A 26,394-nucleotide genomic window follows, 5' to 3' on the forward strand; every position below is an offset into this window, starting at 1 on the left:
GAAATTAATTAAATATGAAAATTAACATATACATCAGTTCAAAATAACAGGTAAGGCCGCGATATCTTCTTTGGTGATATTTTCATAGTAATAAAATATTATTGCCATATATATTCCCGTATTTCTAAGGTTTTTTGCTTATAAAAATCTCCGAACTAGCAAGGTTTTTAATAGCACATTTCAAATTTGCTACGCGCGCTTAACTTACTTTATGAATATCTCTCGTAATTATTATAGATTCTACTTGATGAAACGCACTGTATACTATAAGCGTGATACATCAAAAGCACCCTGTCGTGTTTGACCAACCTTTTGAAAAGGTCATTTTCCCAAAAACATACGATCCTTCTTAGTATTTCGTACCGACTTAGACCGTCAGTCGTTTTTCAAATTTAGTAACGGCCTTCAACTGATTTTATTAATTATTTGAGAAATTTTCGTTGATAATTATAGGTTGGATCATTTCTGTCTTTTTCGTTATAAATTACGATGTATTTGATTTGGGATTTTTAATTACAGGGGGCGTGTTAATTATTTCAGAGGGTAGTAATTTGGGAAATATTTATGAAAGAATTATGTGCGGAATTACCTCGAGGGAAATATTTTTGTTTCAGTTATGCGTCTTCATTAGGGCAAATATAAAGTTTTAATAATAAGCTACCACCTTGTTAAAAGTGTATTTTATTACTATTTGAAAACTTGCAACAACATTGAATCTATTATAATTCGACAAATAACAAGTAAATCGAAAGTTAACTGCAAAAACAAGAGTGTTCACAATTGGCATATTAATACAACTTCTGCTGTGGTGACGTTATTAGATAAATACCGGAATTTCTATAAATTATTAATTTATAGTCAAAATTTGAATGGGAAATGAGCTGCGACCTTGTCTTAATCATGATTCGGTATTCTGTTTTCACTTTCTCATTCTCAACTTTTTGTCTTTTACGGTTACGTTTTACATTAGTTGATGTTTGACAAAAGTGAAACAAGGCCTGACACTTGACATAGCAGAATGTGACAGAAGAAGAAAATCTAACCCTAACCTAACTAAACGTAACCTTACCTAATCTAACCTCAACGATTATACACACAAATGATTGCTCAGTTATATTAAACTTGTGTTAAAAATTTGGGATGATAAAAGATTGTCAAAAAGTCATCTGACGTCACCATCGGTGATGAATTATTTGTTTACTATCAGTTAGCGTATAATCGTGATTTGTGTTTACTTTAGTGTGGCTTGATTTAATCAAAAAAGAGAAATAAATATTCTACGTATTTTAGGCTGTTAATTGCGTGCAATAATTTGATTGACGTGCCGCGAGTAAATTGAAAAAGTTGAAAAAAATTGTTAACTGAAGAAGGAACTTTCGAAAATTATATTAATATGTAAATACGAACAATAAGGATGCTTATTTTTATTATTGGTGTTTTTTAGGTTTAAATTCATCTACATTTAAGCATTTTAAATATTGCTGATTACTCTAATTATTATGATTTTTAATATGTTTATTAATTATATAAATAAACTAATTCCTCGATGTTTCCATTTCATTTTTTTAAATAATTTCTTGGTTTAAAGTGGTTGGAAACACATTTACACGGTATTATGTTAATATTTGTTTCGACTTCAAGCTCTTAATTGAAAATATTCAATTATATAACTGAAAGAATTTATTTGTAAATTTACTAAATCTAAATATTCTTTAGACTCAATTTGCATAAACAAAATTGCTTTAAAATTATAGACGCGACTTCTACCAAGCACATATAGTGACGAAACATTCAATTTTACCTTGTAAATAATTTTGCCAGACAGATTTGGGCAATTCTTTGTGTCTATGATCGTTGATCTAATCTAACGTTTTTTATTTAACATCATATGAGAGCAATAATAATATATCTCATTTTACACTTCATTCTTGTTTCTTTTTTCACATGTTTCATGAAAAACCAGTTTTTGTTCTATCACCAACTGTTATAGTCATCAAGTTTTTGAAAAGGTCTAATTTTATTATTGAAATTTAACTCGTAATGCAATTTTAAAGCACCATGTATACTTGAAGCTTTCACAACAAATGCTTACACCAAATGTCAAGTCTGGGTGTAATTTTCTCATATATATCCACTTAGAGCTAAATTAGATGACATTAGATATTAATATTGGTACGGAGAGATGATGTAAGCTATCAGCAAACTTTACCATACCTGTTAAGCTGAATACTTCGATATAAATTTTGGACAAGAAGCCATTTTGTATCTAAGCACTCATTAACAAAATGGAGTGTCGAATAGTTACGTTTGAAAGGGTTTTACTTCAACGTAAATTCAAAAGATTTGATGGAAACATTAGCAAGCATATAGCTGAATCATTCCCAACTGCTACCACACACAGAAATGTCAAAAAAGTACATGCTTACAGATTAATCACATAGTTGATTATATAGCAAACACCAAATTTATGATACTCAGCAGGCAACCCCACCATGGCACTACCCTAAAGCTTAATGGACGGCAAATTGAAAGGGTTTATAATTCAAATACTTTGGGAGTATTATTAAAGAGGATCTAGATCCGGACAGAGAATAGAGATTGCTCAGGCAACTTTTAATAATAATTTGAAGTTAAGACAATATTGTACGAAGTAAAGATGTGGATTCCAAAGATCAGGATGATGAATGAGGCTTCACGGAAAAATTTTCCGTATTTCTTGGACACAACATGTTCAATGTACAACGTAGAGCAAACGTCGAAAGGCAACTCTATCGACTATTACAGCTTTTTCTCATGGGCATATCGAGGAACGCTGAGAAGCTGGAAGAACGTAACAGACGTGTTGGTAGTGGTTCAGATGGGCATTAGACTGGTTGGTGAATTTTTTGACTTGGTAGAGGACCGTACAATTTTTGCAATGGTAATCGCCAAAATTAGAGAGACTGGACAAAGCATGTGAAAGAAGAAGAAGAAACTAATTCTAATAGCCAAAGGCTGTAGTGTTAACAGCGTGTTTCAGTAATAATTTTTGTTCTTATTAACAATATTAATAGTTTTGTGTGTTAATCATTGAATTAATGAGTAAAAAATGTATGGATGACTTTTCTTTTCTCAGTATCCATTTTGTGAACTAATTTTCTATAGTTTTATGTATTTGCAACGACATAGACGTCATAAATTAATCATCAATATCGTAAAAATGTCTCTAGACTTTAACGTAGCATTTTTATGAATGTAACTAAAGATAATTTATTTCGCAAGACGCGCTTCTACAAAAGAGTAACTTCTCAAAATATTTATTCCGTACATTTATGTCGCTCCCTATATTTAAACAAAAAAAAAATTCATCCTCGTTCTACAAAAGAGATCCCGTTGAGTTTCCTAGTACCCGTACGCTTCGTTAGAATGATTTATCGAACACAAAAAATCGTAATAAAAAGCCACTTCAACGAAACCAAAAATGAAAAAGAAGAAAAACGTGGAATATCACTCAAATAAAAATTTGACATTTTTATGTTGTAGACCTCTTTGAAACGATCCGCCTATAAAGTACAAAAATCTTAACACCTGAATATATAAAAATATAAAATATCTATAAGGCCGTAAAACACATATTAAAAATAATATTTATATATCTGAAAAAGGCCGCTTTGGCGTTTTATTGCTCGAGTGAGTTGTTTACGACGACCGCCTCAAAAGTAAGTTGGTTATGAATTCCCTCCTGTATTGAGCGCAGTATGCTGCTCAATGATTTTTCTTGTTTTCCATACAATTCCTATACACGAAATCGCATCTTGTATTTCATATACCAAATGTCCCATTTCCAAAATAACCAACTTTTTTTGAAATTCACAAAATTAACATAGTTAGATAGTTCGTGTAGTTTTTCTTACTATTTTTTATTTCAAATTCATAAATATTGTACAAGGGGTCTCTGACAAGTTCTCTTCCTTGCTTTGTATTGATGAAACTGGAAACCACCACACTCCAGAAATGACAAAACACGATAATAGATTGCAAAGGGTAAAATTATTCTAAAGAGGATAAAGTCGATTGCATCGGCAGGAAAAGGAATCTAAACGTTATAATATCAAAATTAAGTAGATGTTCTCACTTTGTATAAACTTGTTCCTTCCGAAGAAATCGAAAGAACCTACTTTTTATTCGAATATTTTGTGATAACTAAAGAAGTTACAGCTATCCGCGGATTCTTTGGAGATCTGCACACTTGAATAATAATTAGAAATGTTTTGCTTCATTTGGGATTTTATTGAGTGTAAATTTATGATTATTGCTGATTTGAATCTGGCGTATTTATACTTTCAAGCCAAGTTCTCTTTTTAATAATAGATACAGAACAAAGAAACAAAACAAAGCTCTCCATTGAGAAACGAAGACTTAATCGGAAAAATTAACGAGGTGAAAAATGAAAATTTAGAGACAATTTAGAGGTCCTAACTAAACACCAGCAGAGTACGTCGGCCAGTTGCAATTAAAATAGCAGAAAGACTAAAACAATCACCAACTGTAATATTTTTATGGTTTGCTAGACATAATCAGGATCCTACAGAAGTCAGAACAGCTTACTTTTCAATCAATCTGTCCGGTAATGTCATAATCTGGCCAACAACTGAAGAGCAAATGTATATAAGGTGACTGTTTTTACCCAATGGATTCTCATAAGTTATAGGCGCAATAGATGGAACTAATATTAAACTCGAAAAACAGAGAGATGTTTATAGAATCAGAAATAAGTCACTGAATGATTTAAACCGCACTTGCGGAGAAAAAAATGTCCAGCTTGTCCGGCATTTGTCTGTGCGAACAAAACTACAGTATATTTGGGAACGATGTACAGTGAGCTCGATGACATCAAAACGTGGTCAAAGGTACATGCAAAGTTTTTATTGTTGAGTTTAGTTTGTTAAAATATACTAAAATAACAATAATTTATCATAATCTGTGAATGTTTTTTTAAATAAACATTATAAACTATCGAGAAGAACGTAATTGATTCAAACATGTTTTCTATCTCATCAGGTGGCGCACAAGGGCGGATCCAGTGTCTTGACAAAGGGGGGGTCATTAGTATTAGGAAGAGTCCTCCCCCAAAGACATGGCTTTTTAAGCATTTTACCCATAAAATATAAGTTAATTACGTTGTTTTTAACAGCATAATGACGAATTTTACGGAATTTTTACTTTAAACCTCAATTCCTTATCGACTTTCAAACAAAAACCAATTTAATTAATCAGGATTTAGGTGGGGACATGACCCCCAAGACCCCTCCCCTGGATCCGCGCTGGGTGGAGCCAAAAGTTTTAAAATTCCAGAGATAATGCTTTCTTTCGGTTCTGTGGTAACTTCCTTAAGCTAGTAATAACTGGATCGGATGTAACTAGTAAAATACTAATAAATATCTGCATTAGTCAATTGCCTTGACGTTTTTCTAGTCCAATCTTTATTCCTGGATTCTTTTGATAGTTGCGCCCAATTCTTCCCTAACAGATTTGGTTTTTCTTCTTTCAGTTCTCTCGCTACTGACTTCAAAAGTTACTTCGGGCCGTTCCATGCGAGAAATTGATGGTTTCTCATCAGGCAAATAAGCAATAGGATGAATACAGTTAATTGAGCCAAGCACCGTTTTGCTCCAGAAATCTTTTTTTCATTCTATTAGCCCCTATTAGCGGTTTGCCACCTTTTCGAAAAATACACAACTGATAAATGCTACGTTCCACTGATTTTAAAGTTTCTTCGCTATGCCCTTGAGATATTGAATGAATGCGGACCACATTTTGAACATATTGACATTTTTTCGTATAATTTTTACGTCTCAGTTCTTGCCTATTAGTTACTATATTTTGGAAGTTGTAAATTTGGGCAGATAAATTTTTTAGCGGCTTATATTCTATTTGAAAAAGGAATTGGAGCGTACTAGGCGTAATCAATTTGGTAGACATTCACAACACAAATAAATAGTTCAAAATTTTCTTTTGACTTACACACTGAGAAGAAACAAAGCGTGCTGATGCGTACATTCAAGAACCAAACATAAGCGGCATTTCTGAACACTTCACAATTTGGACTTTTGGCCGCTGCCTCCCGGAAAATTAGTATAATTTCCCTCAGTAGTCCCCTTTTATTTTCTTTCATATTGATGCTGCCATCGTCATACCACGTTTCCATTTCATCCACAGCATATTTTAAATCTGTCCTTATGCATTTTTGCAATTGAAGTTCTGTCACTGTTTTTGAGTGCGTTTAGTCAATCATAAAGTTGTCATTTACGCCAAATTATTGGCAAAGGCAACCAAATCTTCCCTAAATAACAAGATCATTAGTATCCTGGCGGTGGATTTAGACCTTGCCCAGGGCTCTATCAACTTGAACATACTTTCTCTTCTGGCTTGTCGAATGCTTCGTAAATATTGTCCGCTGAAGGAAACTTTATTTTTTCTTTAGATTTTTGAATATACTTTAGTAATGTAATAAACACGGATCTATAAGAAGATGATTCCAAGAAAAAAATTCACAAAAATATTAATAAATCAGTACCTGCCCTACTAATTTATATAACATCAGTTAGATATCAAATTGGTATCGAGGATCGAATCAAAACAGTATGTATAGTTAGTTGTTGCTGTCAAGGACGATCTATACATACGATGGATCTTATAGAAGCTCTAAATAGAAGGCAAAGCACTGATTATAGTGGCCTTAACGCAGTCGATCTGCCGCGGCTTCAGACAGTCGTTTTTTCGCAACCTAAGTAGCTTGAAACGGGCACGAAGTGCTTTTTGGGCGAGACAATCCAATCGTTAGGACCTACCAGCCCACCTCGAACTTTCCTCCAAACCTAGGTGCTATTCTGGAATAGAAGATACAGCTCAGTATACAAAGGTAGACGCAGAAAATCCGGAGACGGAGCATCCCGTACAGGCGTTTGTAAGCTCTGGCGAATCACCACATTTTGTTTGGAAAGTGTACTAAACCTCTAACGATTCCTTTAAATAAATGGCAACAGATATTTTTTTTACCCTTCTGCCATTTTGGAAGAAAATCGGTGCATCCCGTATCCCTGGTGTTATAATCACAGGGGTGGTTTGCATTAAAGTGGTGATAGTAGGATATTCAACTATCGTGTTTGGTGAAATTTTTTTTCAATATTACAGTAAAGTCAAGGGGGAATATTTCATCACTAAAACTAACGAATCGATAATGATTAGATGAAATATCACACGATTTAAAAGTTTTGTTGACCTTTATAATGAATTAGAGAGTCTTTGATAACGAACATCGTTGATAAATAAATAATTTAGCTAACAATTTGACCTGTTATTATCTATTCTCTTGATTTTATTTTGTTTTTTTTTTTGAATATTGCTACAAATTGGCGCAGCTAAATCGTTCTCATAATTTTCAATCGCATTTTAAAAAATATTAGCTTGACTAATGTTTGGATTGTATATCTTTGTGCATCCCCGCTGCTACGACAACCCCTAGGGGTTCTTTTATAGTACCGCTGAAGAGTGTGGTTCCCATCAGGGTTCCCACTCCACCACGAACACGTAACTTACTTTAAAGTTTGACAACATAAACTCCACTTTAGAATATTGAAAAGTGTATAGATTTATTTTCAAAAATCGTCGTCGTACATCCATTTTTATTAAAGGTTTTAAGTTAGAGAAGGATTTGAATAGTAAATTTAGTCTCGATTCACTCAGAAATAAACAATGAGGCAAAGTGAAGAGAAGAATGTAAATAAAATAAGAACCGTTATTGAAGAAATTATTTATGTGAATATTATTTTCAAAATTTATTTCTACTAGGCACGCTTTTTCAAAGTGGATGGCAACAGATGTAGGTATCCACCTTCCTATTAAAAAATACCCCCGAGGGAGAAATATTGATATTTACAACCGTCCTTGCAGATGGTCAAAATCTACCGCAAATACCCATTAAAATTTATCGTAGGAAATGGCACATAAATACGAATCTGATAAAAATAATGTTTATATAATGATATATCATCCTTTCATGTATATATTTTTAAATTAACAATCAAGTTTTATTTATTTACAATATTTATAGTTGATTAGTCAATCAATTAATAAATTAACCGTTTAATTACATTGTTATAAGTTGTATCGAATTCGAGATTAGATCGAATAAAATTCCATATATCGATTTAGATTGTTCTGTTAGTTACTATATTCAAATTTCGTATCTACAAGATGAACAATCGTTTTATTTTTTAGATAAAAAAGTAAGTAAAGTAAAAAGAAATTGACGGATGTCTCAATTAAAATTTTAATAGCGTCGCCGCTGATTTAAAGTGAAAAGAAAAATTGTACATATGAGACCACACCTCGCCGTCATCGGTAATTTACAAACCGCGCGCCAGGTCGCGCTTGAGTCGCTTTAAAAATCAAAATCGAATGTGCTGTGACCAAAATACGCAGCAGATGACGACACCAGTCGCATCAGTCGACTGAGATGTAAACTTGTGACTAATTTCAATTCGGTATGTTTGTCAACGGAGCTAATTGGGGTTATAATGAGATATTTCGAATATATGTTCGCAGAAAGTAAAATTATACTGAGTGGATAAACAAAAATACTGAAAATGAAAAGAATTTATACCTGTATCACCCTCATAGGTAATCCTGTCTCTTTCGCTAATTGTTCCCGTATATGCCTCGTAGGTTTCGGCGTTTGCGAGAAAGCCGTCTTCAGAATTTCTAATTGTTTCGCTTTTATCGTTGTTCTAGGTCCCCTACGTTTCGAACCCGCGCTACTATCATCAGGACTTTTATTTTCCGTTTGGGAATCCCTCGTTTCTGGATCACCGTCGAGGGAATTTTGATCTTCTGAATCATCTTGACCAGTTTTAGAATCCTATAATAAATAAACAATCAATGTCATAATTTTTTCTATGTATAATTAGTAAATATTTACCTGTCCAAGGGAACTACTGATGTCGGGGGGGAGAGAATTGTTATTTGTTTCGCCGGGTGCTGGAGGGAGTGAACCGTGTATTGAATGGTGTTTAACGACTGAGGAAGTTGTACTATTTTCGTCATCTTCTTCATCTTCAGACGCCGAACCCATCAGAGATTCTGTAACAAAAACGTTGTCGTAAAAAATATTTATTGGACAGCAAAAGTTCAATTTCCACGCTGTACGGAAAGTCTCTTTTACTTATTTGTAATATTTTAGAAATTATTATACTGTATAACTGAATAATCGGAACGCATTCCTTTGCACTACACATATTATAACTGATTCTCTTTCTACTTCAACGTACTCTAAGAATAACCCAAAGCAGTCAATTGGAACTGTGTTATTGATGTCTATGACTAACAAACTAAAAATTAAATAAACTTTTTCTGTATAATTTTAATGATATACTCAAAGTTTTGTTCAAATATTCATAAAATATGGATGATAATATTGATATTCAATTGACGTGAAAAAAAATAGCTTAATTGTAATACATCGTGAATTTTTGCAATGCCTATACAATAAAGACGATCTACAAGTCATTATAAGGAGTAGAAATAGAAATAATATCGAAGTGGTTAGGTTTAGAAGAGAATCCAACGTGCAGACTCTGCTACATAGAGAACGCAACCTCTTACCCACATACCGTCGAAACGAGAAGCTCCAGAGCATTATACCAGGCGAAATATTAAATAGAAACCGAAGAATTTTGATAGTTAGAGCCATCTAATGGCCTGGCTGTCTGAAAGGTGCGGAAATAATGGATCAGCTACAAACTATGAGCATCCCCAGTGCCATAGAATGAAAAGGGGACATAATATGTGACACAAATTAATTAATATGATACAACTATTGTACTAGCACCTGTATAACGCCCTAACAACGATCTATATGATACAGTGTAGACGTGAGGTATTAAGTTTTGTGAGTTTTTAAAGTTTAATATAGTTAAAACTTTGTTTGTTTTATTTTATTTATTGCATGTTAAGTTTATCTTTCCAAAGTTTTCATTGTCTTTAACATAATTTAGCTTAATCAATTTGGGTATTCAATAGGTCGATTGAGTCAAAAATTGACTTTTTATTTCGAAAAAATTGATTCTCCTTAGCCAAAATTGACTTTTCTAGTTTTTATTGATTGGTTATTATTTTTTCATATTGATACAAAGTTATAATCTTTCAAAAATCTAGCTTTCTTGGTTTAATATGAAAAAAAAATGGGTTTATCTGAGTTAAATTCACTTAAACCTCATATTTCCATGTCTTAACTCAATAAAATTTTTTATATATAGGTTTTTCTCAGTTGATTCATTTAAAAATTGGCTTTGGTCAAAAGTAGATCTTGTTCATTGTTTTGATTAACTTTGGTAGAAGAGTGGTTTTTATTAGCTGAATTTGCTCAAAAAGTGATTGTCCTCGGTCTAATTCATTCGAAAATTGGATTTTGATTTTAATTAGGTCAAATAGAGGATCTTTTCAGTTCAATCTAGTTAAAGATTCATTCATTTTGGTTGAAATTGGCTATTTCAAGTCCTGTTTTGATAAATTTTTATGAAAATTGGTAAATTTATTCGAAAAAAAGTTTTTTTGATATTATAGTCATTCAACAATAAAATTGTTTTGATTAATTTTGGTAAGAGTGGTTTTTATTAGCTGAATTTGCTCAAAAAGTAATTGTCCTCGGTCTAATTCATTCGAAAATTGGATTCTGATTTTAATTAGGTCAAATAGAGAATTTTTTCAGTTCAATCTGGTTAAAGATTCATCTATTTTGGTTGAAATTGTTTATTTCAAGTCCTGTTTTGCTAAATTTTTATGAAAATTGGTAAATTTTTTCGGAAAAAGGTTTTTTTGATATTATAGTCATTCAACGATAAAATTGTTTTGATTAACTTTGATAAAAGAGTGGTTTTTATTAGCTGAATTTGCTCAAAAAGTGATTGTCCTCGGTCTAATTCATTCGAAAATTGGATTTTGATTTTAATTAGGTCAAATAGAGAATTTTTTCAGTTCAATCTGGTTAAAGATTCATCTATTTTGGTTGAAATTGTTTATTTCAAGTCCTGTTTTGCTAAATTTTTATGAAAATTGGTAAATTTTTTCGGAAAAAGGTTTTTTTGATATTATAGTCATTCAACGATAAAATTGTTTTGATTAACTTTGATAAAAGAGTGGTTTTTATTAGCTGAATTTGCTCAAAAAGTGATTGTCCTCGGTCTAATTCATTCGAAAATTGGATTCTGATTTTAATTAGGTCAAATAGAGAATTTTTTCAGTTCAATCTGGTTAAAGATTCATCTATTTTGGTTGAAATTGTTTATTTCAAGTCCTGTTTTGCTAAATTTTTATGAAAATTGGTAAATTTTTTCGGAAAAAGGTTTTTTTGATATTATAGTCATTCAACGATAAAATTGTTTTGATTAACTTTGATAAAAGAGTGGTTTTTATTAGCTGAATTTGCTCAAAAAGTGATTGTCCTCGGTCTAATTCATTCGAAAATTGGATTCTGATTTTAATTAGGTCAAATAGAGAATTTTTTCAGTTCAATCTAGTTAAAGATCCATTCATTTTGGTTGAAATTGGCTATTTTAAGTCCCGTTTTGCTAAATTTTTATGAAAATTGGTAAATTTATTCGAAAAAAAGTTTTTTTGAGATTATAGTCATTCAACGATAAAATTGTTTTGATTAACTTTGATAAAAGAGTGGTTTTCATTAGCTGAATTTGCTCAAAAAGTGATTGTCCTCGGTCTAATTCATTCGAAAATTGGATTCTGATTTTAATTAGGTCAAATAGAGAATTTTTTCAGTTCAATCTGGTTAAAGATTCATCTATTTTGGTTGAAATTGTTTATTTCAAGTCCTGTTTTGCTAAATTTTTATGAAAATTGGTAAATTTTTTCGGAAAAAGGTTTTTTTGATATTATAGTCATTCAACGATAAAATTGTTTTGATTAACTTTGATAAAAGAGTGGTTTTTATTAGCTGAATTTGCTCAAAAAGTAATTGTCCTCGGTCTAATTCATTCGAAAATTGGATTCTGATTTTAATTAGGTCAAATAGAGAATTTTTTCAGTTCAATCTGGTTAAAGATTCATCTATTTTGGTTGAAATTGTTTATTTCAAGTCCTGTTTTGCTAAATTTTTATGAAAATTGGTAAATTTTTTCGGAAAAAGGTTTTTTTGATATTATAGTCATTCAACGATAAAATTGTTTTGATTAACTTTGATAAAAGAGTGGTTTTTATTAGCTGAATTTGCTCAAAAAGTGATTGTCCTCGGTCTAATTCATTCGAAAATTGGATTTTGATTTTAATTAGGTCAAATAGAGAATTTTTTCAGTTCAATCTGGTTAAAGATTCATCTATTTTGGTTGAAATTGTTTATTTCAAGTCCTGTTTTGCTAAATTTTTATGAAAATTGGTAAATTTTTTCGGAAAAAGGTTTTTTTGATATTATAGTCATTCAACGATAAAATTGTTTTGATTAACTTTGATAAAAGAGTGGTTTTTATTAGCTGAATTTGCTCAAAAAGTGATTGTCCTCGGTCTAATTCATTCGAAAATTGGATTTTGATTTTAATTAGGTCAAATAGAGAATTTTTTCAGTTCAATCTGGTTAAAGATTCATCTATTTTGGTTGAAATTGTTTATTTCAAGTCCTGTTTTGCTAAATTTTTATGAAAATTGGTAAATTTTTTCGGAAAAAGGTTTTTTTGATATTATAGTCATTCAACGATAAAATTGTTTTGATTAACTTTGATAAAAGAGTGGTTTTTATTAGCTGAATTTGCTCAAAAAGTGATTGTCCTCGGTCTAATTCATTCGAAAATTGGATTCTGATTTTAATTAGGTCAAATAGAGAATTTTTTCAGTTCAATCTAGTTAAAGATCCATTCATTTTGGTTGAAATTGGCTATTTTAAGTCCCGTTTTGCTAAATTTTTATGAAAATTGGTAAATTTATTCGAAAAAAAGTTTTTTTGAGATTATAGTCATTCAACAATAAAATTGTTTTGATTAATTTTGGTAAGAGTGGTTTTTATTAGCTGAATTTGCTCAAAAAGTAATTGTCCTCGGTCTAATTCATTCGAAAATTGGATTCTGATTTTAATTAGGTCAAATAGAGAATTTTTTCAGTTCAATCTGGTTAAAGATTCATCTATTTTGGTTGAAATTGTTTATTTCAAGTCCTGTTTTGCTAAATTTTTATGAAAATTGGTAAATTTTTTCGGAAAAAGGTTTTTTTGATATTATAGTCATTCAACGATAAAATTGTTTTGATTAACTTTGATAAAAGAGTGGTTTTTATTAGCTGAATTTGCTCAAAAAGTGATTGTCCTCGGTCTAATTCATTCGAAAATTGGATTCTGATTTTAATTAGGTCAAATAGAGAATTTTTTCAGTTCAATCTAGTTAAAGATCCATTCATTTTGGTTGAAATTGGCTATTTTAAGTCCCGTTTTGCTAAATTTTTATGAAAATTGGTAAATTTATTCGAAAAAAAGTTTTTTTGAGATTATAGTCATTCAACGATAAAATTGTTTTGATTAACTTTGATAAAAGAGTGGTTTTCATTAGCTGAATTTGCTCAAAAAGTGATTGTCCTCGGTCTAATTCATTCGAAAATTGGATTCTGATTTTAATTAGGTCAAATAGAGAATTTTTTCAGTTCAATCTGGTTAAAGATTCATCTATTTTGGTTGAAATTGTTTATTTCAAGTCCTGTTTTGCTAAATTTTTATGAAAATTGGTAAATTTTTTCGGAAAAAGGTTTTTTTGATATTATAGTCATTCAACGATAAAATTGTTTTGATTAACTTTGATAAAAGAGTGGTTTTTATTAGCTGAATTTGCTCAAAAAGTAATTGTCCTCGGTCTAATTCATTCGAAAATTGGATTCTGATTTTAATTAGGTCAAATAGAGAATTTTTTCAGTTCAATCTGGTTAAAGATTCATCTATTTTGGTTGAAATTGTTTATTTCAAGTCCTGTTTTGCTAAATTTTTATGAAAATTGGTAAATTTTTTCGGAAAAAGGTTTTTTTGATATTATAGTCATTCAACGATAAAATTGTTTTGATTAACTTTGATAAAAGAGTGGTTTTTATTAGCTGAATTTGCTCAAAAAGTGATTGTCCTCGGTCTAATTCATTCGAAAATTGGATTCTGATTTTAATTAGGTCAAATAGAGAATTTTTTCAGTTCAATCTAGTTAAAGATCCATTCATTTTGGTTGAAATTGGCTATTTTAAGTCCCGTTTTGCTAAATTTTTATGAAAATTGGTAAATTTATTCGAAAAAAAGTTTTTTTGAGATTATAGTCATTCAACGATAAAATTGTTTTGATTAACTTTGATAAAAGAGTGGTTTTTATTAGCGGAATTTGCTCAAAAAGTTATTGTCCCTAGTCTCAAGGTCAAAAAGTGGATCTTTTCAGTTTTATCTGGTTAAAAATTTATTCACTTTGGTCAAAATTGACTTTTTATTTATTATTTTACTTGAAAATTCCTAATATTATCAGTTCAATTCTATGAAAGTTGGCTTTTTAATCAAAAATGGACTGTTCTAAAATTGTTTCATTCGGAAATTGAACTTTTTTGGTTTATGTTAGGCCAAAAACCGATTATGTTGAGTGACATTAGTTCAAAAAATACTTTTGCAAGTCTTAATTAACCTAAAAAGTGTTTATTTGCTTTTGGTTAAACTTTTTCAGTTTCATTTTGGTCACAACTGAACTTTTTTAGTCTTATTTTGTTCAAAAATTGGCTATTATTGTTCACTTCATATTGAAAATTGGCTTTACTAAGATATTATCTTCCTAAAATGAATTTTCTTGGATCGTCAACAATTGAAGTTAAGTTTACTCAACAATTACTTTTTCAAGTACTCAATGCTTCAAAAATTAAATTCTGATTGTAATTTTGCAATTTTTTCAGTTGCATCTGGTTAAAAATATATTTTTTTTATTCGAAAATGGCTATTTCAAGTCTTATTTTGTTAAATGGGCTATTAGTGGTTGAATTCTGCTAGAAGCTGGAATATTTTGTCGAAAATTGGTTTATCTAATTTATCATCATTCAAAAATCGAACTTTTTTGGCTTATGTTGGCCAAAATCTACACAATAATTGACCTATTTAAGTCTTAATTGTATCAAAAATCGGATTCTGAATTTAATTTAGACAATTTTTTTTTGTTGCTAGGAAACTGCTACCAACTAATTTGACAACTGATTTGAAATTTGGAAATGAAAAGATGAAAAGAAAAAAATTTATTATTTTATCAGTTTTTCAGATGAAACCATTGTTGCATTGATTAATTATAAGTTTTGTTTTCAATTATTTGAAATGCATTGTCATTCTTAGAAGTAATGTTTATAAATAAAAAAAATTACTGGTTGTTTCGTGATAATGATGCTAGTTTCTTACGAAATCATACAACTAATTTGTAAAAAAACTATAATTGTTCAATTAAACATAATCAAAACAACACCTATACGTATAATTAAAACTTAGTAATAATAATTTTCTTTGTCAATAATCAAATTATAAAATATGACTTTGGATTTTTCTAGTATCGATTTATTAGTTTTCGAGATTCCATAACAAGGTTAAAATTAAAAAAATCAAATTGAGTAAGTGAAAAAAAATCATCCATTACTTTATTCCAGCCCTGTACCATAATATTTTACATCACGACGAGAAAATATGAATCAAAAACACGATATTAAGAAAGTTTATTAATTTTTCGAGATGCGAGAACAAATAGAAATCAGAGGGAGCCAAATTTGGTTAAAGATATTATCAAATTAACTTAATGTTCATAACACTGTATATACTTGGCATAAAGATATTTATCGTCATTAAAAGGCAAGAATAAAATCAAAATGAAATCAGAAACAACTCCGAACTCTTATTTTTCTTAAATAACAGATATTTTTCTATAACTAACAATTTGAACGGAAACTTTTAGAAGTTAAATAAGTATGTTAGTAACCACCAGGTATCCGGTAAAAAATAACCAATAAATTTCGGTTTTTAAGCTGAAATCCCCGTTCCTCGGAGAGGCCGATAAACCTGCTCTAGTTCGTGTCAACTAAGAGCTGGCTCTAATGGAGATGGAGATTTAGAAAACGAGGTAAGAAGACAAGTAGCCAGAGCAAATAAGGTCTTCAGAATGTAGTAGGGCGAAACAAATATCCAAGACAAGAAATGTACGAATTCACAAAGCAACAATCAGACCTATACATTAGAAACAATGCCAGAAAAATAAGAAACTAAACAACTTTTGGAGACAGAGAAATTAAAATTTTGAGACGGATCTCGGAACACTACTAGACCGAGAACGATAGCTGGTGAAAGCGAACAATAAATCTCCAATTGGAGCACGAAGTAGACTTCGAAAAAGTTGGAGTAACGACCTAGAGCCAGAATGTGAAAAGATATCGAAGAAGGAGCAGGCGATATGAAAGAAAGAACAAGTATGAAGCTATTAAGGATAAAACCTGTCGAATCCGTTCAAAGAGCGCACAAGAAAATTATTTTTTCTAAGAATCAGTGCATTTTTGGTGTTAGGTTCAAAATAATCAAAAAATTGCGTATTTTGGGTTTTCCACAAAAAAGCCTTTCCATTTAAGAGTGGTTAGGTTAGGAGACTATGACTATATTCGTATTGATGAGAAAGTATTAACTCTTCGTTAATCTCTTTCCTACTTTTACTTCTTTTTTTACGGTTATAAACATTTTAAGCTAAATACAAGGATTTATAACTGCAAATGTGCGCTCGATGCACGCTTTCAGTTTTTCGACCCTGTATTATTCTTACTGATATTAATTGTGAATTATGTCATTAAAATAATATGAGAATAAAGTTTCCTATTGAAATGGTTCCGTTTTCGTACAAGATTGTACAATGACAAATGACAAATGACAAATGACAGTTAAATTTTGTAAGACAGTTTCTAAAGACATTGAGCTTTTCTACAATACAGTTTCTACGTCAAATAATAGTTATAATTAAAAAAGGGTTTCAACTTTCCTATATTTAAAAAAAATTGTATTAATCTTTGCTTTAAGTTGGATATATGAAATTTACGCTCGCGCTGACGCTCTTGTTTGCATCACGTTCGAGGTCGGGTTCTTGATTTTCGTTTGTTGGCTTGCACTATTTGGACCAATCATAAATGTCGTTTCACATAACCACAAAATATTTTTCGTACTTAGACATTTCATTTGTTAATGTTGTTACTATTCTAATTATACATTTGTATCTTTTATTAAGAATGTTCACTGGTATTTCGTGCCTCTATGCTTTGGTACAATTAAAAAGGAAACGGCATCGACAATAAGAGAGAAAGAGAGATTCGTTGGGTATATTTGGGTGGGATGAGGAATTTTTTATAGAGACTAAAGTTCATTGGAATTGGCCCTGATATAAGAGTTGCTTCTTTGCAGGGCTGGGGATGTGATGATAGGTTAATGATTGCGCTGCTTTGTGCCGAAAAAAGAAAAAAAAACAGATAACCAAACGAGAGAAATAAAAGAAAGCTCCAACCTAAGAAAACAAACGGGTCTTTCCAGGTTTAGAAAAGTTTTTTTGTGTTTTTTTGGTTTGTTATGTCATTGTATTTTTTTCCAAATCTTTTTTTGCTTCTTTTTGTTTATTATTTGGGCAAATGCGGGCAAGTACAGTTGCGGCTGCATTAATCTATATCGTCGGCCATTGGGCTGATGAATCGGTTCAGCAGGTTACAGGAAAACCTGCAATATCGACAATTCAAATAGGGCTAGAGAAGGGAGGACTATATGTTATAAAAAAATGAAATCCTGTCCTCATTGGCTATGCGCTAGAACGCGAGCCTCGAACCTAAGAATTGACCTGAGCCTAAACTTGAATTATATCTAATATAGTGTGTTTATTAATTTTTTGCGGATGAATTTGAGCATTTTCTAAGGAGTCTATAATAATTTCCGATTCCTTTTAGGTGCATATCAAAACAATGATGAAAGTTGCGAAAGAAAACTTCAATTACTGTTCTATAAATACAAAGACCACCTGGAATAGACGATCTGACCTCAACTAACTAAACCGATAAATTTCGAAATCCGTCATCGTAAAAATATGAACCGTTTCTTGTTTATACCGTACCACACTCGTTAGATAACGAAAGATTGGAAGGTAATAAGAAATAAATAAAAAAATATATTCTTCAAATAAATCAAAATCGAATGTCCAATGAGCAGAAACACATCTTTCAAAACGTCCGTAGTTGTAGTATATAACGCTGCTTTACTCAACCCAACCGTACCTCGAGGCAAAAACTCCGTTTCTCACTATGTTGTACTTCATATATCCACGTCAAATTCACTCAAAATAGGGGAAAGTAGCGAAAATATTATATATATAAGAATCAAGTTGTTCGTTTGGTTAATTTATCCTTGTTATCCGCATATTAAAGTTTTTATAAGCGTTTTTTGTTGTAGTGATAACGGTATGCTCAAGAAACATATTAAGAAGATTGGTTAGAAATTGGAGAGTTAACAGAAAGGTTTTGTAACCTCATTGCTGAATCATCTATCCTCAGCTTCGGATCTCTTTGTATTATAAAAGAATTAGCTAGAATAATTATTCTTTCCTCTAAAATTGAGTATGTGATAGATTCAGATTAATCAGTTTCAGTAGAAGTTATTTTTTCTAGTAAATATATTCCTCTTGCCTGAGTAATCAATTTTCCTACAATATTCCAGGTCAAATTTGACTGTTTCTATTGGAATCGGAGTAGATCGCTACACATAATTTCTAATATTTTCATTTCAATTTTATCTCCAAACATGTTTTAATCACACGAATAATACCGGTCATCAAATAGGCAAAATGTTATCATAGGTGTTCTTAGATAGGAAAACCCATCATTAACAATTCTACAGAGTCGTACTTAATATAACAAGCGAAGATAATTTCAGTAAAATTAAATACAAAGATGTATTCGTTGCTTTAAAGTTTTCTTTGTAAATTAAAAAAATTACAAATCACAGATCAAAGAGACTTATAGAGTTAAAAAGCCTTTAGTAGAAAAAGTTGTTAAGACCATTTTTTGTTTTTTCTTGCTTTTGTTGCGCGATAATACAGATACAATTTGGTGAATATTCTATAACAATAAAATCATATTAGGGAACAAACTTAAGTCGGTTGAAAACAGTTGAACTCGTTTTTTGAGCATTTGTTGATACATGTTGTCGTCTCTTTTCTGTTTGGCTCCTCTCGGTGCTAGCCTCTAGTAGAAGGTCTATCGAATATGCAAATTTATTTGTTGTTGGTTAATCTTGAAACCACGGTTGCCACTTACTTTATTGTGTCCAAACTATGAACCTAAAAGTACCTTACTTGGTTTTATTTAGGTATTCCAAGGGATGAATATTTTGTGTAATGTTGTTGTTTATCTATACTTCTGAATGATTCATTGATTCTGGAAATTAAATATTGTAATGCGAATCTGGACAAGTTGTTTACTATTCCTCATTACCTACCTTCAGCTTCAGAGCTCTATATCCACCAGAGAAACACTCTTTAATATTATTTTTCCTTCTAAAATCTTGTATGTGATAGATTCTGCTCTAGTGAAATTTTTTTGTCCTAGCAAATCAATTATTCTTCTTGTCTAAGTCATTGAGTTTCCTACAGCATTCCCAGATCAAATTTGAATGATCTCAATCGACAGCCAGCTTCCATTTAAAGGTGTTTTTCTTGAAAGTCTTGTACTTTATCAAAGGTTATATTCTTTCAAGCATGTATTTATGTTCAAATAGGTACTTATTTTTTCATTTCCTTTTGATTATAATATTTAAATCAATTATAACAAAATCAAGATCAACCCACACTTTCGAAGCTAATTTTTTTTATTAAAATTTATTGATAATTAGAATAAGGTTTTTGATTCATGTGTGTAATAGTTGATATCAATTTTCATTCAATTTTGTGTGAGAATAAGGTTTTTGATTCATGTGTGAATTTTGAAATTTTGTGTGAATATCCATTCCTAATCTTTCTACTTAAGGTCGTGATGAAATATTGTACAATCCTCATTTTTTTAACTAGTAGAACTGAATGATTTCATTGGTTGAAATATTAGATTTCATAATAATAATTTTCATAATTATAAACAAAATATTTAAGGTAAATGAGTGAATTGGACTTTTATAAATAATTATAACATATAACACTGCCATGTTTAGAAATATTAGAACATCGTTAAGCATACCACAGACATTACTTATTGAGACGAACAAAAAAATCAAAAGTACATTTTCCCAGCTAATAGAGATGATTTTCCAGCTATAATGAAAGTTATGCATGATATCTACATGTTTCTCTATTGTTCTGAAACTTCACTCCATGATGCAAACAATGTCCAAAGAAATTTCAGCTGATCCATATTAGAAAGAAAAATTGGCGTATAGTGTATGATACCAGGATCCGAGCTGTTTTGTTACAATTAAACTAATTTGTGAATGTCACACCACGTGTGTTTATTAAATATGTTAACAAAAGCTGCTGTATTAGAATCTTCTTTTCTACAAGTTACAAAACAGTGGCCTCAACCCCTCATGCCTGTTGAGCCAATTAATTGTAACTTTTAATTGACTCGTACATAGGTGGCGGCACAGTTATGAAATAAATATATAATTGATGACCTATATAATATAATTTTTGGTATCATGATATAAAAGCTTATGGATAATAAACATTCTGGGGGAGCCTCCAGCAAAGGTTTTCCATTCTTGAGTGACACAGTTGGCTGACCTAAAGGTTCACCACTACTCTCATCTATGTCAGGCTCGTTGCTTTTAGACACATACTCATTTAGAGATTCCTTAAGGTCAATGCGATTACGCCTAATAACATTACCAAAAGAATCTTTCACAAGGTAAGATCTAGGAGTTCTATGCTTGTGCAGGCTCCCACTTATTCTTTACATGGTCAAAAATTGTCACATTGGCTTTAGGGTCCAACGGTTTTAGATCTTTACTCATAGTAAGACCTGTAAATATTCTGTCTTTGCAATAGTTTCTCATAAACGTCTTCACAGAGTTTCGGATGCAAAAGACTGGAATTGATAGGCACTTTTGTCTTGCAAATCCTGCTCATCCATAACTCTGCGCAAGTGATTAGTCAATATACTTAAGTGGTGAATTTCTGTATTGTAATAAAGCAGTGTGTATATTAGAATTTTCTTTCAAACATTTTTAAGCATAATTTTTTTAAAATGATTTCAAAATTCCAGTTTTTTGCAAACGTCTTAAACTCTCTACTATCAAAGGGCACATTATCAGCATTTATTTTATCTGGTGATGATAAAATAACTGATTTCGTCGACTTGTATGTGTATATACTAACATAAAAATGTTAGAGTCAAGTACCCAAAAAATTACGACAGTTTCAATATGAAACTAACGGCAGGAATACCGTTTTGCATTTTTAATCTGCCAAATTCGATTGTATCTGTCCAAATATATGTGGATGAAAATTTGCAGAAACATTTGATACAAATTAAAATGAAGAAATAGTAGATATTATCAACTAGCTGACCCGGCAGACTAAATAAATAAACGACCTAAACTTTTGTATAAAATAAGCTTAAAACAAACAAACGCAATCCTTTTTTTATAAAAACATAAAAAAATGCTCGGTATGAATGAAGTTTTATTATTATTTTTGATTAATTACACATGATGTTGCTTACTTGGAAAACAGAGTATTCCTGGAATACTGGATATTTATGAGGTTTCAGCTAGATATTGACAGACAAACACACTTGTGATACAGAATGTTAATCAATCATAAATAAACAAAGATGACGGAATTCTGACGCGCGAACACTCGACGTCCATGCTCGAAACAGGGAAACTTCCAACGACTGGCCTTGCGATTTATTTATGGTCATCGCAAATGCCAGACGTACCGGAGCTTGTAAACGTTTAAAATCTTTTGATAAATCCGTTAGACTCATCGGTATACGCGGGATCAAGAAGTTCTCTCCTTTGTATTTTCATTTTACGATTGTTGAATAACGTCAAGAATGGCTGTCTTGATCCATTGCAGTGTGATGTGACAGAAATCTGTGGGTAATGTGATGAATCCGGTCGAGGTTTCCGCTTTATTATTTCCAATGTCTAGCAACTGCTTCGCAAACACATTTGCAGTTTTATCTTGTTGCAAAATTACTCGCATTTTAACACTATCACAAAAGGTCAGCAAAAAAAGCACATAACTTGAAATGGCACTATCACCAAAGATAGAAAGATGAACCCTTTGTCTGAGGTACCGATCGACATAGAGGATGGATCGACAAATTAGTTAATTGTCAAATGTCAAATATTATGGTTACGTTCAGATATTCAATTTAAGACAAAACATCAAGGAAACAAAATTAATTGTTTAAATGTCAAGTAAATTTTTAATAAAGACCCAAATAGGGTCATCTGATTTTTTAAACTAATTTTTTATTGAAAGAGACCTAAAATCAAGATGATTTATGAAGAGAAACATATTAATAGGTCTTAGAAGTGCAAAGTTGAAAACTTTAAATATTTATATTTATTTATTTTTATTAATAACAATAAAGAAATGTTTCTCCACTCGCTCCGTCGCCTTCAAAGACATATCTAACATGCCCGAGGTTGTCTGTTTATAGCGTGTTTTGTTTTTGGCGTGCCGTCCACGTAACGGATTGGATAGACGTCCTAGTAGGCCCCGAGGAGACCTTGGTTGTCGACCACTAGACAGCACATATCCAACAAACTGACACCCGGACGGAAAACAATGCTAAAGATAAAGGGTCAAGAGTCACGAGCACCCCACGGGGATCTGGTGGCCGACGGGCAAGGCGTCTTCAACACAGTTCTTAGATAAAAAATTTTGACGCATTCGATTCATACAGAATGAATTAGTAATTGTAATGTGCGGTATTAATATAACAAATTCAATGGTAGCAAACTTAGTGATTTGAGACTTTGTTGAATCGCTTTGAAATAACGTACTTCAACATATTCTAATGGTACCATATGACAATTTATAAGCAAACTTATCAGGATACCATATTCATGCATCTAAAATCAGCTAATGCCCGTTCAAAAATAGACGAATGCTTTTGCCGTTAGTTCCTGTATGCAGAATTATTTGCTTTGTGAAGTTATTTATCGGTTTCTAGACCTCATTCCGTTAAGTTTTATTGCCAAAGACCTTATTAAAGATCTGTTACTTAAAGAGGTGCGAAATTGAGTCAATCAGAGAAGCATGTTTTGAAAAATAAATTTTCTGGATGATCAGACGCGAGTTGCTACTGTACTAATTGAAATTGATGCCCGGGATCATTCTATTTCGTATGAATCAAATATATGCGGTACAAAACATGAGTAACTTTAAAAATTCAGCATAAACTTACACGTTCTTAATGAATTCTTATTCGTTTAAAGTTCTTCTGACCTTCTTTATGTCCTAATAGCGTACAATTGAATTTATCTTCTCCGATATACATGACACATTTTTTGGGAAAAAACCAGTACTTTCTACCTTCTCATTGTTCCATACTTACACGAATCCAGGCGAGGCGTTTGGAAATTAAAAACTCTTTTGAATACGTGACTGTAGAAACTAGTTGTTACTACCAAGTGTGCGACAATATCCTTTTTGGAAACTGGTGGAAAATGAAAAAGATTCTGACTAAAGTTCCTTTCATCTAATGAACAGACAGTGGTCAAGTCCACCTCAAGCTGTAAGTTTGTATTAAAAAGTACTTACTCGTGTTCGATAAACTCATAATCTAAATTAGAACGCAAAAGTAAAAATTAATGTTAAAAAAACTCCCTTAATTTGAGCATAGGATAGAAACTGACTAAAGAACTGCGAAAATACTAAGTTTCAGCTGCTTATTTTCAGTAAAATAGATCTAATAAGTATCTATAGAGTACTCTTAACATCATAAAACAATACAAAACATCTCTCATTACCAAAAAAACCCAACAAAAGCTAACAGCGGTACGTACGACTAAATTTAGTGCTCAGCCAACGCCAGCCATTTTGACGTAGATCAGCTGTTTTCTTAGATCACTCAATTACTTAAAAAACAATAAACTGATATAGGTATAATTGTTCCAATATCAATTGCAGATTATAAAAATCCTTCGATGTTTTCATTGGTAAACATTGGAGATGATGAGTCCACGTGGACTGACGGTTTGTTAGATGTTTACCGAATTTTATACGGGAAGTAAACATTATTTTTCATTTCTTAATTTGGTATGAGTGCCGTGCGTATTTATAAAATATCGTTAGTAAAAATCGCAAGTATTAATGAAGATAAGAAAACAAAATAAAATAGTAAACAACGTGAAATAAAGGAAGTTCGGAGATTTCCGTATTAAAATGGTTTACAATATTTTGAAGCACTATTTTTAAATATGTGTCCTCCTTTACCAAGTTGTTGTACAGCTTTTTTATATTCCAATATTACATACACGAGCTGGGAAACGTTTCTGCAAGCAAGGTAAATTAACCCCTCTTTAAAAAAAATGTGTAATTCGCTCTAAAGTTCGAAGTTATCCGTCAACAAATCAACCCTCTTTTTATTTAATACATTTACACGCCGTAAACAACAATAATTGCTGGATACAAAAGAACGAAGAAAGGAACGTTTCATAATCGAAAAATTAGTCATCCACCCACATGAATAAAGGCTTAATCGTGGTCAATTTTCACATCAAGTGATCCGTGTCTGGAACAGACGACGTGTCAAAAACAAGCACGCCGCAACCCTCGATCTTTCGCGCAGTCAAAATCTTACACATGTTCGGATCGTTTTATTTGTATTCCGTTTCACTATAAACTATTGTATGACATTCTATTTTCGGGGCATTTAGCTCGGCAGACAAGTGACAATTGATTGATAAACATAAAGATACTATAAAAGTTGGATATAAAGATTATATGTATATATCATTGATGAGAACTGAAAGATTAGGACTTAAAAGAGTTATGGAAGTTGTTATTTCTTTTTTACTTTGTTTTTTGAAAAGAAATTCAATGATTTCAATCATAAAAGCCTTCAGTGTGATCATAGATCTTGTGTAATATTTGAAGATGTACTGAGAGAAGATATACGAATTTTGAATGTATGAATGCTTGTCTATCCAAGAGGGGTTTCATTTATAAATGTTAATATCTTTAGTATGGAAGGTAGAGGTAAGGAGTACCATCTCATATGGGAGCTTAGCTTAAAAACTGTCCGCTTGTAGACGTTAAATTATAATTCAAAATTTGACCAGAATGGCGCTCCTGTCGGACAAGATATCATATGATCGTTCAGCTCAGTCTTCCGTCCGTTCAATTTCAAATGACTAGAGTCTACGCTTTATTTAAAATTTACACTCATGCGATAGTAGCGCCTCCCTAACATAAAGAATTTGATGGACACTTTCTGTAGCACAAAGATGGTTCTCCTTACCTCTACCATCCATAATCTTTAGCATGAACTGAAATATTAAGACTTATTAGGGTTGTGCTAGTTCATGATTACGTCCTAACGCTGAAAATTTTGTTTTTTCTTTTTTGTGTGATAAGAAATAGGCAATAAATCAATGATTTCCATCATGAAAACCTTGAGTATTATTATAGATCTTGTTATTGTTATGTAGCATATTATTTGAAGACGTTCTTTTCAATAGAAACGCAAAGATTGGGACCTATTAGAGTTACGAGGGCCGTTTTTCTTCAACATCTGATAGCTCCATGCAGACGCTCTCGCACAACACACTCCACCATTGTTGACATTCAAGCGTCAATCGGTTAGGTTAGGTTAAGTTAGGTCAGTCGGCGTTTTGCTACAGCCACGTGAACATGTACGCCATTATTGATGCTCCCGCCAAGTGTGATTCGGTTCCTACAGGCTGAAGGCGATAGCTCTGCAGAAATCTATAGGAGAATGAGTCGTGTGTATGAGGAAAACTTTATGAGTGATGGTGTTGTGCGTGAATGGTGTCGAAAGTTCAAAGATGGGCGTACAAGGGGGCCAAGGACGCAAATTTGTCGTTTAGATGACCTGGTTCAACGAGTATGATAGAATGGTTAAAGCCAACCGCAGATTCACCATTACTGCTTTGTCTACGGAATTTCCAGAAGTTTGTTTTTTGAAGGTCTGTGTTGTAATCTACTTGAATTCGTTGGCGGCAACTTGAAGGGGGTATTGAAAAGCTAGTCCACAGATATGACCAATAAGTGTGCCAATCTTTTGGTAATAAAATTGTTGTTGGAGGTTGGAGGTTGCAAAAAAAGGGACCTCGTATTTTAATGCCCTAACTTATTATTTTTAAACTTTATTTTCCGACGAGAGAGCTTTGATGAT

At 31.7% G+C, this 26,394-nt stretch overlaps 1 protein-coding gene across 2 annotated transcripts in view; it reads right to left on the bottom strand.

The window, feature by feature from the left end:
* LOC130898706 (LIM/homeobox protein Lhx5) overlaps nucleotides 1–26,394 on the bottom strand; it is a 118,704-nt gene that overhangs the window by 21,626 nt on the left and 70,684 nt on the right. For both annotated transcript variants that reach the window (XM_057808172.1, XM_057808173.1), the window contains exons 4-5: nucleotides 8,960–9,120; nucleotides 8,645–8,899 (exon numbers count right to left, since the gene is read on the bottom strand). In XM_057808172.1, coding sequence (XP_057664155.1) covers nucleotides 8,645–8,899; nucleotides 8,960–9,120 — 416 coding nt within the window. The remainder of the gene's footprint in view (nucleotides 1–8,644; nucleotides 8,900–8,959; nucleotides 9,121–26,394) is intronic.

Source organism: Diorhabda carinulata, chromosome 10, assembly GCF_026250575.1.
Source record: "Diorhabda carinulata isolate Delta chromosome 10, icDioCari1.1, whole genome shotgun sequence".
Classification (NCBI taxonomy): domain Eukaryota; kingdom Metazoa; phylum Arthropoda; class Insecta; order Coleoptera; family Chrysomelidae; genus Diorhabda; species Diorhabda carinulata.